Below are 17,088 nucleotides of genomic sequence, written 5' to 3'. Positions count from 1 at the left end.
GCTCACCCATCTGAGCCTTGGAGCCCAAGACGCTTCCTCATCTCCCTCTTTGCCCTCTCCCTCAGAAAGCCAGGCAAAAAGAAGAAACAAGGAGTGGTACTAGTGACACCTAATATACAAAATAATTATTTTTATTAACCTTATGTAAGGTAATATGTGGGTGCATACTTAAACCCATCACCATCAATTACCATCGCTAACCCACCCATCCCATAATACAGAAATATTGGAACCTCATGTATGAGAAACAGTTGACCTTTCTCTAGTCCAGAGAGAGGCAAAAGGCCAGCATTGGCATTACAGAACCTGAACAAAGTTCATAAGTGTTTCCCTGCTCTGTAAGAGGCAAAAACTTCCTGGTGCTAGGAATATTGGACAATCATTATACTAGTAATAAAAATTCTAGCTGGGTGTGGTGGCACATGCCTATACCTAGCTACTCAAGAGGCTAGGGCAGGAGGATTGCAAGTTTGAGGCCAACTGCTGCAACTTAGGGAGACCTCCCATCTCAAAAAATAAACAGGGCCAGGGGCTGGGGTTGCGGCTCAGAGGTAGAGCACTTGCCTAGCATGTGTGAAGCACTAGGTTTGATTCTCAGCACCACATATAAATAAATGAATAAAATAAAGGTCCATCAATAACTGAAAAATATTTTTTAAAAAATAAAATAAAATAAATAGGGCCAGGGATATAGCTCAGTTACAGAGCATCTTTTTGAATCCACACAGCATCTGTGGATTCAATCCCTAACATTAAAAAAAAAAAAAAAAGAATCTGCTCCTCATACTTGTTTATTTTCAGAGAAATTTTATGTCTCATCCTTGTTCTGATCCCTATAACAAGTCATTTTGCAACACCAATCCACTTTTTTATAACATTGTTATTACAATAGTCTCCCCTTATGATTCCTGAAACCCTGGAGAGTACCAAACCCTATATATACTGTTTCTTCCTTTATATACATATACCTGTGGTAAGTTAAATTTATAAATTAGGCACAATAATAGATTAATAATGTTCTGGGCCAATGGCACATGCCTGTAATCTCTTCAACTCAGGATGCTGAAGCAGGATGATCACAAGTTGGAGGCCAACCTCAGCAATTTTGCAAGGTCCTAAGCAACTTAGCAACTTATATGTCTCCAAATTAAAAAAAACAAAAAGGACTGGGGATGTTGTTCAGTAGTAAAGCAATCATGAGTCCAATTCCCAGTACTAAATAATAATAGTAATAACTAATAAAAATAAAACAATTATAATATATTATAGTCCAGGTGTGGTGGTGCATGCCAGTAATCCCAGAGGCTCGGGAGGCTGAGGCAGAAGGATCGATGGTTCAAAGCCAGCTGTAGTAAAAGTGAGGCAGTAAGCAGTTCAGTGAGACCCTATCTCTAAATAAAATACAATATAGGGCTGGGGATGTGGCTCAGTGTTTGAGTGCCCCTGAGTTCAATACCTCCCTCCCCAAAAAAAACCAATTATGACAATATACTATAGTAAAAGTTATATGAATGTGGTGTCTCTCTCAAATATCTTATACTTTTACCTTTTCATTTAAAGGCGTAGCTTTTGGCATATCTGAATTGCCAGTATCAGTATTCTTTGTTTTATTTTTGGTTTTTTGGTACTCAGGATTGAACCTAGGGGCATTTACCCTCTGAGCCATGTCCCCTGCCCTTCTTATTTTTTATTTTGAAACAGGGTCTTAATAATTGCTTAGGGCCTCACTAAGTTTCTGAGGCTGGCTTTGAACTTGTGATTCGCCTTCCTCAGCCTCCCAAGTTGTTGGGATTATAGGCTTGTGCCACAGTGGTGTTGTTTTTTATTTTACTTTTTATTTTTTGAGGTTTTTTTTTTTTTTTTTTTTTGTAGTTCTGGGGATTAAACCCAGCTGTATCACTGAACTGCATCCACAGCCCTTTTTATTTTATTTTGAAACAGGGTTTCACTGTGTTGCCCAGGCTGACTTCAAACTTGTCATCCTCATGCCTCACCCTTCTGAATGACTGGGATTTTAGACGTCTATTGCTATACCAGGTTTGCCAGGATCACTACTCTCATACTTTGGGGTCATTATTAGGTAAAATAAGATATACTTAAACACAAGCACTGAGAAATAATAGTGGATATGATAACCTAGACATCTATTAAATAAATAAGGGGAGGCAGTATATACAGCATGGATACACTAGACAAAAGGAATAGTCACATCCCAGGCTGACTGAACCAGAAAAACAGGATATTCTATGATGCTACTCAGAATTATATGCAATTTAAAACTTATGAATTATTTCTGGAATTTACCACTTAATATTTTCACATATAGGCTGACTGCAGGTAACTACTATCGTAGAAAGAAAAACCACAGGTGAGGAGGGAGATGTTAATATACAGGATTGTGTGTATGTGTGTGTGTGTGTGTGTGTGTGTGTGTGTGTGCGCGCGCGCGCGCGCGCACGCGTACAAGTGTTACTGGAGATTGAACCCAGGGGCAGTGAACCATATCCCCAGCCTTTTTTGTTTGTGTGTGCACGTGTGTATTTTTTTATTTAGAGACAGGGTTTTGCTAAGTTGCTTAGGGCCTCACTGAATTGCTGAGGCTGGCTTTGAACTTGAGATTTCCCAAACTGTTGGGATTTCAGGCATATGCCACCACACCCAGCAGAATTTCATATATGATTTACAGGCATCTCTTGGAAAAGCCTTTTAGAGGTAGTGAAAAATCTAAGCTGATATCTTAGGGCTTAGCGGCAATATAGGGTGATCATATTTTAGCTAGGAAGATTTGCATGCACTAGGGCCTCTAAGAGAAACCTTGGAGATAAAGAGTATAAAGTGGCAAGTGGGGATGCTTAGTGGTGAGTGATTGCTTGCCTCGCATGGAAGAGGCCCTAGGTTCAATCCCCAGCACCACACATACAAACAGAAAAGCTAAGCCTGACAGCACATGCCTGTTAATCCCAGCTACTCAAGGAGGTGAGGCAGGAGAGGGGAGTTTGAGACCAGCCTGTGCCATGTAGTGAGCTTCTGTCTCAAAAAAAAAAAAAAAAAAAAAGTGTGTGGTGGCACACATTTGTAACCCCGATCTGCAGGCTGAGGTAGGAGGATTGCAAGTTCAAAGCCAGCCTCAGCAACTTAGTGAGACCCTGTCTCAAAAAAAAAAAAAAAAAAAGCAAGTGAGGATGTGTTCTGGTTAAGCACACCCTGGGGAAGAGGGGTGGGTTTTAATCCCTGGTCCCAAAAGAAAGAAAAGAAAAAATGATTATAAAGCAGGTGTGAAGGTAGGCAGCTGAGGGTTGAGGCTTAGAGCAGGGGCAAAATTTTGTTGATGTTGTTGTTGTTTGGTACCAGGGACTGAATCCAGTGGTGCTTAATCAGACTCCCCAGCTGCTGGGATTACAGGCATGCACCACCATGCCCAGAAAGGGCAAAATTTAAGAATTTTTTTAAAAATATTTTTTAATTGTTGATGGACCTTTATTTTATTTATTTGTATGTGGCGCTGAGGATGGAAACCCAGTGCCTCAAGCATGAGAGGCAAGCGCTCTACCACTGTGCTAGAACCCCAGCCCGAATGAATTTTTATTTATTTATATGTGGTGTTGAGAATTGAATCCAGTGCCTCACACATGCTAGGCATGCACTCCACCACTGAGCTACAAACCCAGCCCCTTAAAAGACTTTTTAAAAGAAATTTAGGCTTTCTCTTTGAGGCAACTGAAAAACATTTAGCTAGGAAATGAACGAGATTTACAACCAGCTTCCCTTCCCAACACCTTCTTAGTGAAACCCAGATTTATATTCTTATTTTCATTCATCCATTGGAAAACTCCAAGAATAAAGTTGCTGGAGGTAGGAAGAAAACTGAGGAGTCACTTCAACAGTCTCCTCCCATCCGACCTCTGCGACCGACCTCCCCTAAAAGCTGAAATTTCTATTTTCTGTGTGTTTCAAATTATTCCCAACCCCCCCATCCCGTCCCGGCACCAGCTCTCTACCTCTGAGCTGCAACCCCAGCCCTTTTCTGAGACAGGGTCTCGCTAAATTGTCAAGGCTGGCTTCAAATTTACATCTTCCTGCCTCAACCTCCCAAATAGCTGATATTAAAGGTGCACCACCATACTCGGCCAATTTTGTGGTGGTGTGTGGTCTTTCTCTTTCCATACCAACAACATCACTATCTTTTGGTTTATCTACCCAGCAGAGTTTTGGATGGCTGGAGGATGGAAGGGGCGGAGTGGGGTGGGGTGAGGGAGGGGTCAAGGCAACTGAGAATTTGTTTCTCTAAGGAAGAAGCCTGAAAATCGAGAGGCTTATCTGTCAGCCTCCAAATCAATAGCGGATGAATTAGGGAGGGAGAGTCTTGAAGGTGTGGACGAATTAGGGGCGTGTGAAAATTTAAGGTCCTGCTTCGGCTTCAGGACATGTCCATAGCCTTCTCTCCCAAAGAGCTCAGATTTCAGGGCGCAGAGTGATACTGAAGAAAAGAGGTCCTATCTAGAAGGCACCCTGGCCCTGGAGATTACACATCCACCTTCGCAGCAGCAGAACAGGGACCCTTGGCTCGCCGCGGGCTCGCGGGTTGATCGTCTCCTGACCCGGAACAGCAGCCAGTTTCTTCACTCCGCAGCCTGTCCACGTGCCAGCAACAGTAGCCACGTGGGGCCCTAAGAAAACGCCTTCGCAAAGGTTTGTCCCCTCTGCTGCCCACTAGGAAAGAAGACCTGGGAACAGCGACCGAGAAGACACTATCGGCAAGAGGCCTGACTCGCGCGCGCCTGGGACTGCCGGGGGCGGGGCAGGGGCGGGGCTTACCTCCGACCGCTGTTTGGAAGGGCGGGGCCTGAGCTCGGAAGGGTGGGCTTTGGAGAGCAGCCGGTAGCCATTTCACTGTCGCCAAGGCTCCTCGGCTTCCTCCTTAGAGCGAATCCCGGCCCGGCGGGGCCCGGGATCGCCATGGAGTCCGCGATGGGCGCGGGCATCGTGATGGCTGAGGCGCTGCAGAACCAGCTGCCCTGGCTGGAGAACGTGTGGCTCTGGGTCACCTTTCTGGGCGATCCCAAGATCCTTTTTCTGTTCTACTTCCCCGCGGCCTACTATGCTTCTCGCCGAGTGGGCATCGCGGTGCTCTGGATCAGCCTCATCACCGAGTGGCTCAACCTCGTCTTCAAGTGGTGAGACTGCGAAGCCCTCGGGCATCCTGGTCCCCCACCCTCGAGGGCCCGGGTCTCTCTCAGCAGGTGTCTCAAAGGCCATTCCACCCTTTTGAGCATCTTTGTGCATCTTGGACCCAGACCTCAGACTCCACACATTCTACTCATTAGACCAGCGTTCCTCAAACTGGCCTGATTAGAGAAATCACGTAGGGGGCGCGTTTAAACCGCAAATATTCTATTCCCACCTCAGCCCTTCTGATTTAGAAACTCCAAAGGAGGGGTTGGAAATCTGCATTTTAACAAGTATCTACAGTGATTTAAGTAAGAGACTTCTCAATTCACTTTTTCATTCACCTATTCATTCTCCTGACATAATTGTTAAAAAGCATGCTTTGTGACAGGCATCACACTAGATGCCTTGCAAATTAAATTGCTGTCCTTGGTCCATGCCCAATAGCATAGGCAGAAAGTTTACTAGAAATGCAGGCAGAATCTCATGCTCCAGGTCATACTTCCTGCATTTGAGCCAAGTCCCCAAGTGATTCCAATGCACAGTGAAGTTTGAAAAGCACTGGGTGAAAGAAAGCACTGCCTTCCAGGGAAAACTTTCTCTTCTTTACCCTTCGTTCATTAGTAAGTTCTACACACAGAATTAGAAGCCAGGAATCCCAGGCAAGTGGGTGGAGGCCCTGCAGCCCTTGGGGTTTATCACTTTGTGCCACCTGTTTTCTCTTTTGGGTGTATAAGGGAGCCTGTAGACATGCAGCCTCACCTTCCTTCACCTCAGCCTCTGTTGCCAAGTCCCCAGCCTGGGGGAAGAAAGGGAGATTCATAGGAGACACTTGAATGGGATGGAATGACTTGCTGCAAAACAAACTTGTAGTAACCTTCCTTTCCACTCTTCTCCACGGGGTTTCATCCCACTGTAGACAGAAAAGCAGTTGCAGAATCATTTCCTCCTTGTTTAATTGCTCTTTGCACTGAGCTGTCTCCTCCCTCAGAGTCTGTAAAAGTTTCCCTCCCTATTTCTGTTCCTACTAAGAGTCAAATGGTGGACACTCCCCCACCCTCCTTCCCCCTTAGTACTGGGGATTAGACCCAGGGCACTGTGGCAAGGCATTTGGGGGGGCAAGTGCTTTACCATTAAGCTACATCCCCAGAACTTTCTATTTTATTTTGAGACTAGGTCTTGCAAAGTTGCCATGGTTGGCCTTGAACTTGTTTCAAGTAGCTGGGATTGCAGGTATGTGTCACCATGCTCAGCTTTGATAGACACACTCTTTAAATGCCCCCAAATGACAAAGCCCCTATTCATTTTTAAGTGTGTACTGAGCTCTTGGAGTGTACGAGGCCCAGTTTTCTGGAGAGTCAAGTCCCTTCTGAACCTCACTCCCCAGTTCTCTGCTTCCTGCCAGCATACCTTCTGCTTTCCTTCTCTTTCTGGCCACAGCAGCTTCTATGTGTGGTTCTCCAGAGCCCAGCTGAGCACCTGAAAAAAAAAAAAAAAAAAAAAAATATATATATATATATATATATATATATATATATATATATATATATAATATATTTTAGTTGTAGATGGACAAGATATCTTTATTATTTTTTATGTGGTGCTGAGGATCGAACCCAGTGCCTCACATGTGCTAGGCAAGTACTCTACCACTGAGCCACAACCCCAGCCTGAGAATTTGAAGTTTTGTCCTTAATCTTTCTCAGGCATCTTTCTCTATTCCTTACTCCCATTTTCAGACATGGAAGTTCATCTAAATAATTACGGTGTAGGTAATTGAGGCTGAAATCAGGGACATGGAGAGCGGGAGCAGGAGACAGGGAGGGAGGGGAAAGATCAAGTCCTGGACTCAGGGTGAGAAGAAAGGAGCTGGCTCTGTAATGGGAGGGGTAAGAGTGGGACATCTGCAGGTGTGGTGGGCCACACCTGTAATCCCAGTGGCTCAGGAAGCTAAGGCAGGAGGATCGTGAGTTCAAAGTCAGCCTTAGCAACCACGAGGTGCTAAGCAACTCAGTGAGACCCTGTCTCCAAATAAAATACAAAATAAGGCTGGGGATGTGGCTCCATGGTTGAGTGTCCCTGAGTTCAATTCCTGGTACCACCCCCCAAAAAAGTGGGACATCTGAATGTCTCAGAGCATACACACACCACAATCTTGTCTCCATATCATTTTTTTTTTTTTTTTTTGCAGTAATTTTCTATTTTGAGATAGCTTAGCTAAATTGCCAAGACTGGCCTTAAATTTGTGATCCTCCTGCCTCAGCCTCTCGAGTATCTGGGATTACAGGCATGTATCACCTCCTCTGGCTCCATGTCACTTTTTAAAAATGGTATGCTTTTCATGTTCCAAGGTAGAAAACCATGGCAAGATAATAGCCAGAATCAGAGTCCCTTTCTGACTCCATTCCTCAGACCCTCCAGAGTCTTCAGGTATTTCTACAGTCTTTCTGCCCACTTCCTTCCCCCTGGCAGCATGTGCTCGTTTTAGTCATCTTGTATCTTTTCTCTTATAGGTTTCTGTTTGGAGACAGGCCCTTTTGGTGGGTCCATGAGTCTGGGTACTACAGCCAGACTCCTGCCCGGGTTCACCAGTTCCCCTCTTCTTGTGAAACTGGTCCAGGTGGGAAACTTCTTCCCTTTCTAGGTGTGGTTAGGGTTCGGGTGAGCATTTCAGAGTAGTCTTCAGCCAGGGTGGCCCAACTAGAGGCCTAGCCTCTCACTTACTAGGCCAGAAAACAAAGCAACGCCAGGAAGACCAAGTGGAGTTATAGGAGGAGGGCACCCTGCCATGTGCAGGGTAGAACCAAGTGACAGGGCAGAAGCCTGAAGCAATGGCCTCAGGTGCAGGTAAAAAATGCTTCAGGCCAGCAGGAGCAGTGGAGCAGTGCTAGTGAAAGCTGCTTTTCAGCCAGGGGGAGGCAGCTGTGTCAAGGTATCACCAAAGTTCTCCTTTATTCTCTCACCATACACTTCTGTATTCGCTGACAGGCAGCCCTTCTGGACACTGCATGGTCACAGGAGCAGCTCTCTGGCCAATAATGACAGCCGTCTCTTCTCAAGTAGCTGCTCGGACCCGCAGGTATACCTTTGGCATCGCCCACTAGTGGGAACAGGGGTGATGGCATCCTAGACCCAAAAGACCCAGCAGCATGGGGACTCTGGGGTATTTGGTCAAACTATGAAGTGTATGCATGCTGAGGGAAGCTAAGCTGTGACTGGACACCTCTTAAGCCATTTGTTTGTCTCTCTTCTTTCTAGCCGTTGGGTAAGGCTGATTCCTAGCCTGGCTTATTGCACCTTCCTATTGGCAGTTGGCCTGTCCCGGATCTTCCTCTTAGCACATTTCCCTCACCAAGTTTTGGCTGGCCTAATAACTGGTGAGCAATAGGGGCCATAGGGTGGGCCAAGAGGGTGCCTTTGGCAGTGGGATGACCAGTCTAAGATCTTCCCATCATTCCGAGTTTCTATAGAGTCAACCCCAAGTGGTCTTAGTCTGTCCTTCCACCAAGCTGCACTGCAGCTCAGGGGGTGGGGGTGGGGATAATTTCCCCAAACTTCTTGAAGCTGCTGTCATCCCACTCTCCTAGGTGCTGTCCTGGGCTGGCTGATGACTCCGCGGGTCCCTATGGAACGGGAATTAAGTTTCTATGGGTTGACTGCACTGGCCCTCATGCTGGGTGCTAGTCTCATCTATTGGACTCTCTTTTCACTGGGCCTAGATCTTTCTTGGTAAGTCCTGTTTTGGAGCTTGGGCTGGCTGGGGCCTGACCCACCTCACCTATACCCAGTGTGTTGGGTCTCTGGTTCACTGGAGTTAAAAAAGACATATTACCTGTACCCAAACAGACTCTCCTGGGGTCGCAGCAGAACATGTGAGTGGGCAAAGAGTAGATGATCAAAAGCCAGTGGCCCTCTGGGTTCTAGTCTTTCCTGGCAAGGACTCTTTTTTCCCACAGGTCCATCAACCTAGCCTCCAAGTGGTGTGAGCGACCTGAGTGGGTACACTTGGACAGCCGACCTTTTGCTTCCCTGAGTCGTGACTCAGGGGCTGCCCTGGGGCTGGGCATTGCCCTGCACTCTCCCTGCTATGCTCAGATACGACGGGCACAACTGGGAAATGGCCAGAAGGTAGCCTGCCTTGTGCTGGCCATGGTGCTTCTGGGTCTCCTAGACTGGCTGGGCCACCCACCTCAGATCAGCCTCTTCTACATCTTCAACTTCCTTAAGTACACCCTCTGGCCATGTCTGGTCCTTGCCCTCGTGCCCTGGGTTGTACATATGTTCAGTGCCCAGGAAATACCACCCATCCACTCTTCTTAACTTCTTGTGCCTCCTTCTGCCACTTCCCCTCCTCCAAAGCCAACACTCCGTGACCTCCACACTCCAGGAGGCAGTTCCATTCCTGACAGCCCCCAAGCAAGCCCTGTTTACCCTGAATTTCCTTTTTTTCCCTCCACCTGGTCTTAGCCCCAAAGAAGGGCCTTCAGTCTCCCAGAGGGGCTGAGCCTCCTCCTGCCTTTCCCCCCAAGTCCACAAAGAGCAAAGGCAACAGTAAGACCTGTGGGTTCCTGCAACACTGTGAGGGGAGGCCCAGGGGGTGCCCCAATAAAGCCCTTGAAACTTCTGGATTCCTTTCTTGCCCGTGAACACACCACCAACCCTGCCTGTAGGTGCAGGAGCAGAACCCTTGCCAGGCTATTTCTAGAGTTAGGAACTCAAAGGAAAGGGGATACTGGAAACAGCTGAGAGCTCTCAGTCCTGTCCCCAAACCCCAATACAACACACATCACCACTTAGGCCACAAGAGAGGTTCCATAAGATGCAATGGTTACATTCAGTGAAACCTTATCTTTCATCTACAGGACAGAGATCTTCTGCCCCAGCCTCCCATTTTCCAAATTGGCTTCTGGCCCAGGGCTAGAGAAAAGGCAGTTTTTTTGGCTAGGAAGGGGAATAAGAACCTCTGTTCCCTTTGAGAATCCAGACACAGAGACACTGGCCCCAGAAAGCACTGCCAGAAACAAAAAGTTTATTTACACAAGAACACACAGTGTAACAGGTTACAAAATTCTTAACTGAAATCCATATCTGGGAAGACAAAGCAAGGAGAGGGTTTACAGGAGAACCCCACTAGCCACAGGGAGAGGGAGGGTCAGGGGCGGGAGCCTGGAGCTCATTGTGGGGAGACCTGGTACAATGGGCCTAGCCCCTTCCCCATCCCCAGGAGGATCTAGAACAAGCAGCACACAATGAACCAATTGGGGTAGAACGCTGGCCCTGGCCCTCAACCCTGTTGGGGAGGGGGAGCATTAGGATAATAAGTATGTAAACAGATTGGTAGGGCCCTGGAGATGAAAGTAGAGTACATGTGGCATCAGGAAGGAGAGAGGAGAGTTAATCCCCTAGGAGCCACTTCCCATCTTTGGTTTCCTACAGGCTGGACAGCATTCCCTGGAAGCCTATGAGCCCCCAACCCCTTGAAACAGGGGGCTCCAGAGGACCCTGGAAAAGAGGAAGGGGAGTGCCCAGCACCCTCCTGGTCTCAGCTCCCTTGAGACAGTGGCCAACTGAGGGTACTCAGGGAGGAAGAGAAGCTCCTGCTGAGGGCAAACTCAGATTCCTGGGTTATGGTCCTGCCCCTTCTAGAAATATCCAGTTACCAGCCCTAGGCTTCAAAGCAAAAGGCCCCAGGAGGAAGGTAAGCCCTGACCTTTCTACTTGCATCTTGCTGGATGGCTGGGGAAGGAAAACCTACTGAAGAGCAAAGGGCCTCTCACCAGCCTACAAGGCCCCTGTAGGAACCACCTCCTCCCCCTCCTCAGGCTGTGCTAGCAGATGGCAAAAACACCAAAAGAGTAAGTTGGAGAGCAAGCCTGGTTCTGGTTCTGGGGCTCCTTCTAACCCCTCAGAACCCAGGTGTTCATCCCCCATCCCTTTTGCCCTCTGGACCCCTGGGAGGGGAAACAGGCCCTGAGAAGTACAAGGCAGGACAGCCCTGCCCATTGTGGCTCAAGCCTGCTGTGGATGCTGAGGCCAAGCAGAGGGGTCTGCAGAGATGATGGGGGTGACAGAGGAGAAGTAAAGAAATGCAGCATGACAGCTCACCTCTCTTCCACTCCACTCTGTATCTTACTAGTGTGCCCTCTCCAGTATCAGGGAAGGGTGTAAAGTTAAGGCATTCCCCCCAAGTCAGCCAAAGCCAAGGCACCAACTTACTGTTCCCACCTCACTTGGGAGCCCTAGAACTGAAGGGTATCATCTGGACTCCTGTGCCCACCTTGAGCTAGCCCAGGCTCCAAGGGGGAAAAGGACAATGAAAGGATGTGGGTGTGGGGTACAACATGGGGAGCTGCCTGGGCAGTGCACCCCAACCCTACAGAGCGAATACACTTTCAGAGCTGAGGTGTAGGCTACAGGAGTGCTGGACAGCTGAGAGGAACAGGAAGGGCAAGGCTGAGAGACCCACACAGCACACGTTGTTGAATGTGTGACTTTTTGTTTTTAATAGAAAAAATAAACAAAATCACAATGATGAAGCCCAGAGGGATGGGGGCCGGGGTGTCACAGGGCAGGCTCCTGCTCCATGGGCTCCTCTGCCGGCCTGTGGGGACAAGCACAGGGAAGGCATTGAGTGAAGGACAGCACCTCGAGCCAGGACAGGAAGGTGGAAGGCAGGGAGCCTACCTGGGGCTGTGCTCCCTGGCGGCAGCAGCCTGGGCCTGCTCAGCCCCCACCGACAGCAAGGCCATGGCGCTCACAGTCTCGGCCTCCTCCGTCTCACCAGCCTGGGCCTCCCGCAAGGAACGGCCCAGACCAGTGGCAAACCTCTGCACACAGCTCCAGTGTTTGCCTGTGGAAGAGGGATGGCCAAGGGGTCAGGGAAGGCAGACAAACCCATAGGTACACCCCAGCCCTGGCACTCCCACAAACCCTGCCCCCAATCAGGCTGAGGTCTGCGCCCCTCCACCTGTCCCCACGCACTCTGGATCTCGATGACTTTCTCTAGTGTGGTTACTGCATTGATGTTGGGCTTTTGCTGTAAGACTGCCTCATCCAAGGGCTGTAGCTGATAAGAGAAAGAAAAAAGCTTAGAGTGGGGTGATGTCACCTGCCCCTCTAAATGTCCTCATTCAGCCCCAGCCATCCCTCATGATGGGGCAGGCATACTCAGAAAGCTTTCCCAGCCAGCTAGCAGCCTGTGGGTGCTACTCAACCCAGGGAGGTAGACATTTTTGCTGACCGCTCACCCCTGGCCTATTGTTTCCTCTTGTGACCCCCTCACCTCCACGCTAAGCAGAGCTGAGACACAGGCCTCAGAGGCATCACAGATGGCGGTCAAGTCGTGGCCTCCCTCCAGGGCCAGCACCACCCGGCCCCCTGCCAGCGTCATCAGCTGCCTGGTCAAGTGGCCAAAACCTTTGGATGGGTGAAGGAAAGAGGATGAAATGGTAAAAAATATCAATTCAAGAGACAGGAAGAAGGGAAAGAAAAAGAAACAAGAAGAGGACAAATAGCACTAAATGAGATGGAAAATATAAACCCACATATATCCATAATAATAATCAATGATAGTGGACTAAGTAATCCAGAGACAAAACATAAGACAGGCTGAGAAAATCAGTTACATGCTATGGTATAGGGTGCATCACTAAAAGGCCAGGGATTGGTTGGAAAGCTCCAACCCCATGGCTCCAGCAGAAGATATATATCCTCTGCTACCCCACTTCTTCCTGCTGCCCCCACCCAGGCCAGGGTTGGCAGAAGGAGGGTGAAAGGAGCTAGCAAGATGATTCCAAGCCTTAGACCTACCTACCCCCTGCCCTTCCCTTCCCCTGGAATATCAGTCTGTTCCTCGCCCCATGTCCCTGCTTGACTCCTTCTTCACTGTTCCACACCCTCCCTCAAACTCCCAATAGGCTTACATCTGGCGGTGACAGAATAGCCACCAAGGGGAGACAGATGTCCTTCAACAGCATCAAACCCAGCGGAGACTAGGACCACATCAGGTGAGAACTCATGGGCAATGGGCATCACCACTGTCCTGCAAAGGGATGGCCCAAGCTGACCCCAGCAGATGGCCAGGCCAGGCCTCGCCCCCTCTGTTCTCTTCTAGGAGACCACACTCCTCCACCCACATTGAACTGAGCACCTGCTGCCCTTCCCACCACCAGACCCAGGGGCTACCATCTCTCCCTTGGCCCTTCTCAAACCCACCTGAAGGCTGTCAGGTACTCCACATCTCCAATGGGGGGATCCACACCTCCTGTCCATGCCACATTCACATTGTACCCCACGCCTGGCCCTCCACCGACCTAGCACCAGGATTGGGAAGGGGTTATTCTCACTGCCTGGGGATCTCTGACATTGACCCGCCCTCACCTCTACCTCCAAGGCGTCACTCCACTGACCTCTGCTGTGCCTGAGAGGCCATCAGACCTGTGAGGTCCTCCCACTAGGAGCCCCTGAGATGCCCCAGGGACCAGCACCACCATGGACTTCAGTGGCTTCCTGCCAGGGCCCATCCTGCCACCTCCCTGAGGGGCCTGCATGTAGGCCCAGGAGCTATACCTCTTCAGGAGCCCCAGAGCCTGGAAAGAAGTTCCCATTGTCATAGCGATGCAGGGAGATGTAGAGCACAGAGGGATCACTGTAGAATGCTTGCTGGGTGCCATTGCCATGGTGAATGTCCTGGTAAAGAGAGGTGAAAACATCAGGAAAATGGCCCAAGCTCTGACCCTAAGTCAAAAATTCACTCCAGTGAGCACTGGGGGTAAGCTTACCCCCCATGGCTCCAGGGCATCTGCACTCTGTTTACAACAGGACGGCCTACCCTACTTCTCTGACTGGAGTCTGCACAAATGAATTATGTACCACTTAGGGGCTATACAAAGCCACGGGTCAAATGTGGTTTAACTCCCTGCAGAACCCATTCTACTGAACAGTTTTGGAGAAATATTAGGGATGGTAAGGAACTAAAATTAGCAGATCATGGCTGGATTTGTAGCTCAGTGCAAGAGCACTTGCCTAGCATGTGTGAGGCACTGGGTTCGATTCTCAGAACCACATATAAATAAATAAAATAAAGTTGTCTATCAACAACTAAGAAGTATTTAAAAAGTTAAAAAATAAAATAAGTAGATCAATTCTGAGGAAGGATCCAGCCTTTTCCCCTGAGGATTAAATGCAGGGACACCACTGAGCTACTTCCCCAGCCCTTTTATTTTTTATTTTGAGACAGGTTCTCTCATAAGTTGCTTAGGGCCTTGGTAAGTTGAGGCTGGCCTTGAATTTGGTGGTCCTCCTGCCTGAGTCTCCCATTACTTCTGGCTAAGAGTACAGGTGTGGGCTGGGGATATAGCTCAGTTGGTAGAGTGCTTACCTCACATCACAAGGCCCTGGGTTCAATCCCCAACATCACCAAAAAAAAAAAAAAAAAAAAGACTCCAGACGTGCCCCACCATGCCTGAGAATCTAACATTTAAATAAAAAATTTGTTGTTTTTGTTTTTGGTGCTAGGAATTGACCCAGGGGGTACTTTATCACTGAGCCACATCCTCAGTCCTTTTATTTTTTATTTTGAGAGAGGGTCTCCCTATGTTGCTAGGGGCCTTGTTAAGTTACTGTGGCTGGCCTCAAACTTGCAATCCTCCTGCTCAGCCTTCCAAGTCACTGGGATTACAGACATGGGCCCCATGCCCAGCTAAATGAATTTTAAAGCCAAAATTGGAATTCCAAAATTTCACCCTTGCTGAGGATTGCTCCAGATGACCTCCCTGAGCAGTGAGTGGTGTGTGTTTTTCTATCATTGGGGCAAGATCTGAGACACATTCACAGCAGCAGGGGCAGAAATGCAGCATTCTCAGCTAAGTGATCTTGGGTAGGTCACCCAGGGCCTTCATTTGTAGAAATAGACATCCTACTTTTTACTACTAGAGGTAGCTATGAGAAGCATGGTATATCAAATACTAGTTGGGTTCCTAAAAAACAGCTAATTGTGCAGGGTGGAAGAGAAAGTGGCTTCTAGCAGTGGTGGTGGCACACCTGTCTACTGTAGGAAATTCTTCAGCTGCTTGAGGCTGCCAGGTGGAGGCCAAGGTGGACAGAGGCTAAAAGTCCTCTCGGATCTCTAAAGGAGAGGAGGAAGCCCTACTGGAATCTGAGGACTGGGCTGATGATCCAGCAGAAGGGATGTAGGATTCATCAGTCATCAGGAGTGAGTCCCAGTGCCACCCTGAGGCAGAGTGGGATGCTTGCGGGGAACAGGACTTCCTGAAGGCTGCCCCTGGCCTAGCTCTCTGCCCACCTTGCCCAGCCTCTCCAGCCCACTGCCTACCCAGTCCACGATGAGGACCTTGCCCACATTCAGCTTCTGCTGCAGGAGTTTAGCTGTGATGGCTACAGAGTTGAAGAAGCAGAATCCCCTGAGGGGGCGGGGGAGAAAAGGGTGGGGAGGTCAGCTTCAGGTTAGGTGAGGTTCACTTAAAGTGCAAAAGACAGGAAGGGCCAAGGGCAGAGGCTTAGGGTGGGGATGGAGTGGCACTCACATGGCTGTGGATTCCTCTGCATGGTGTCCTGGGGGCCGGATGATGGCAAATCCATTCTGAAGAGATGTAGGCAGAGGTACAGAAAAAAGAGTCAAGAAAGCAAGGTGGCACCCGGAGAGGGGTGGACACAGAAAGAAGCAGGAGCCAGGCAGGGAAGGGAACACAGATCAGAAAAGCATGTATAAATTCAACACACCATTACAACCTCAGCCACGGGCCTCTTGGGCAGGCAGGAAGGAAGTCCCTGCCCTTGAAACACTCACCAGAGCACAAGGCGTGAATGCTTGTCCCTCATGCCCCTTAACCCCTAGCTGTCCCTAGTGCTGTCACCTTCTCCCCACCTTGGCACCTGAGTTAAGGCTGTAAAGGATAGTGCCTCTCTGAAGGGAAGTCAAGGCTGTCCCTGTTCCCCAGTCCTGAGGATGCAGGACAAGCCAAGGAGTGCTAAGGCCGTGAGCACACTCTCACCTTCAGCTCTCCTGCAGCCACCTTGAAGGCCAGCTCTACCAGGCAGCCCACTGCCATGCGCACAGCACTGGAAGAGTGCATCTCATTCCACACAGTGTCACTGTCCACCTGCAGGGGCAGAAGAGTGCGCTTCAGTGGCCCCTTGCACAAGGAGGGCAAAAATGCCCTCTGCAGCACTGACCAGTGGTGGGTAGGAGCCTCCTGCCCATCCCCCCGCCACTGGCACACAACCTACTCACCCCAATGCCCCCACAAGGCAGCATGGCGTACATCTTCTGGCTGATGGGGCCTGCAGGGAAGGACAGAGTGACTTTGGAAGTTGTCTCAGTTGCCACATATACAGGTTGAGCTCTGCAGAGGGCAGTGAACTCAGCCACAGAAAATGAAGGCTTATACCCAAGCACAGGCCAGGCCTCTGCAGTCCACACCAGTTGGGAACTGTTTGTCCCTTGTTCTGTGGTGCATCCTCCCTCTAGGGACAGATGGCAGGGATATGACAGGCTGAGGAGAGGAACAAAGCACCCCCCACCAAAACAACCCATCACTTTCATCCTGCTGTCTAGCACCCTCCAGCATGTTCTGGCCAGGTTGAATTTATGTTAATGGTACCTCTGGAGGTACATGACATGGCAACCATGTCACCTCTGCCACAGGGATGACCTAGGCCCATCAGAACGGCATACCTACACTGGCCAGGTCTTCCTGACAGCCCCTATCTCACCCACGCGGAAGACATGCCCTGCCCGCACCCTGCCGGCCAGCCTACCGAGCAGCTTCTTGCTGTCCAGCTTCTGCCGGTTGAGGGGGCTGGTCCCATAGAGCAGGGTGTGGTATTCAGAGTGCACTGTCTGGATCTCCTCCAGAGTGGCTTTGCGACCCCGGATCCGCTGCCAGGGGGAGGGCAGAGAGT

At 49.4% G+C, this 17,088-nt stretch overlaps 2 protein-coding genes across 5 annotated transcripts in view; one reads left to right on the top strand and one right to left on the bottom strand.

The window, feature by feature from the left end:
* The first annotated feature begins 4,873 nt into the window (after positions 1 to 4,873).
* G6pc3 (glucose-6-phosphatase catalytic subunit 3) lies at positions 4,874 to 9,790 on the top strand. 2 transcript variants are annotated; one of them, XM_076870185.2, is made up of 7 exons: positions 5,013 to 5,174; positions 7,518 to 7,596; positions 7,680 to 7,786; positions 8,155 to 8,245; positions 8,425 to 8,543; positions 8,754 to 8,895; positions 9,123 to 9,790. In XM_076870185.2, the coding sequence occupies exons 1-7, from the start codon at positions 5,099 to 5,101 to the stop codon at positions 9,484 to 9,486; spliced, it is 978 nt and encodes a 325-aa protein (XP_076726300.2). In that variant the 5' UTR covers positions 5,013 to 5,098; the 3' UTR covers positions 9,487 to 9,790. The 2 variants fall into 2 exon arrangements, with proteins under 2 accessions (XP_076726299.2, XP_076726300.2); XM_076870184.2 differs by lacking the exon at positions 7,518 to 7,596 and having other exon boundaries at positions 4,874 to 5,174.
* Positions 9,791 to 11,631: 1,841 nt separating this feature from the next.
* Positions 11,632 to 17,088, bottom strand: part of Hdac5 (histone deacetylase 5) — a 35,583-nt gene continuing 30,126 nt past the window's right edge. For all 3 annotated transcript variants that reach the window (XM_076871202.2, XM_076871203.2, XM_076871201.2), the window contains 12 exons: positions 16,945 to 17,065; positions 16,418 to 16,467; positions 16,179 to 16,286; positions 15,711 to 15,766; positions 15,500 to 15,587; positions 13,735 to 13,854; positions 13,381 to 13,478; positions 13,089 to 13,207; positions 12,449 to 12,582; positions 12,148 to 12,232; positions 11,851 to 12,016; positions 11,632 to 11,767 (listed from right to left, as the gene is read on the bottom strand). In XM_076871202.2, the coding sequence (XP_076727317.2) occupies positions 11,728 to 11,767; positions 11,851 to 12,016; positions 12,148 to 12,232; positions 12,449 to 12,582; positions 13,089 to 13,207; positions 13,381 to 13,478; positions 13,735 to 13,854; positions 15,500 to 15,587; positions 15,711 to 15,766; positions 16,179 to 16,286; positions 16,418 to 16,467; positions 16,945 to 17,065 (1,185 nt within the window). In that variant the 3' untranslated portion in view covers positions 11,632 to 11,727. The remainder of the gene's footprint in view (positions 11,768 to 11,850; positions 12,017 to 12,147; positions 12,233 to 12,448; positions 12,583 to 13,088; positions 13,208 to 13,380; positions 13,479 to 13,734; positions 13,855 to 15,499; positions 15,588 to 15,710; positions 15,767 to 16,178; positions 16,287 to 16,417; positions 16,468 to 16,944; positions 17,066 to 17,088) is intronic.

The sequence above is a fragment of the Callospermophilus lateralis genome, chromosome 11 (genome assembly GCF_048772815.1).
Source record: "Callospermophilus lateralis isolate mCalLat2 chromosome 11, mCalLat2.hap1, whole genome shotgun sequence".
Classification (NCBI taxonomy): Eukaryota; Metazoa; Chordata; class Mammalia; order Rodentia; family Sciuridae; genus Callospermophilus; species Callospermophilus lateralis.
Note: the sequence above shows the minus strand (reverse complement) of the source record. Positions and strands in the feature narration are given on the sequence as shown.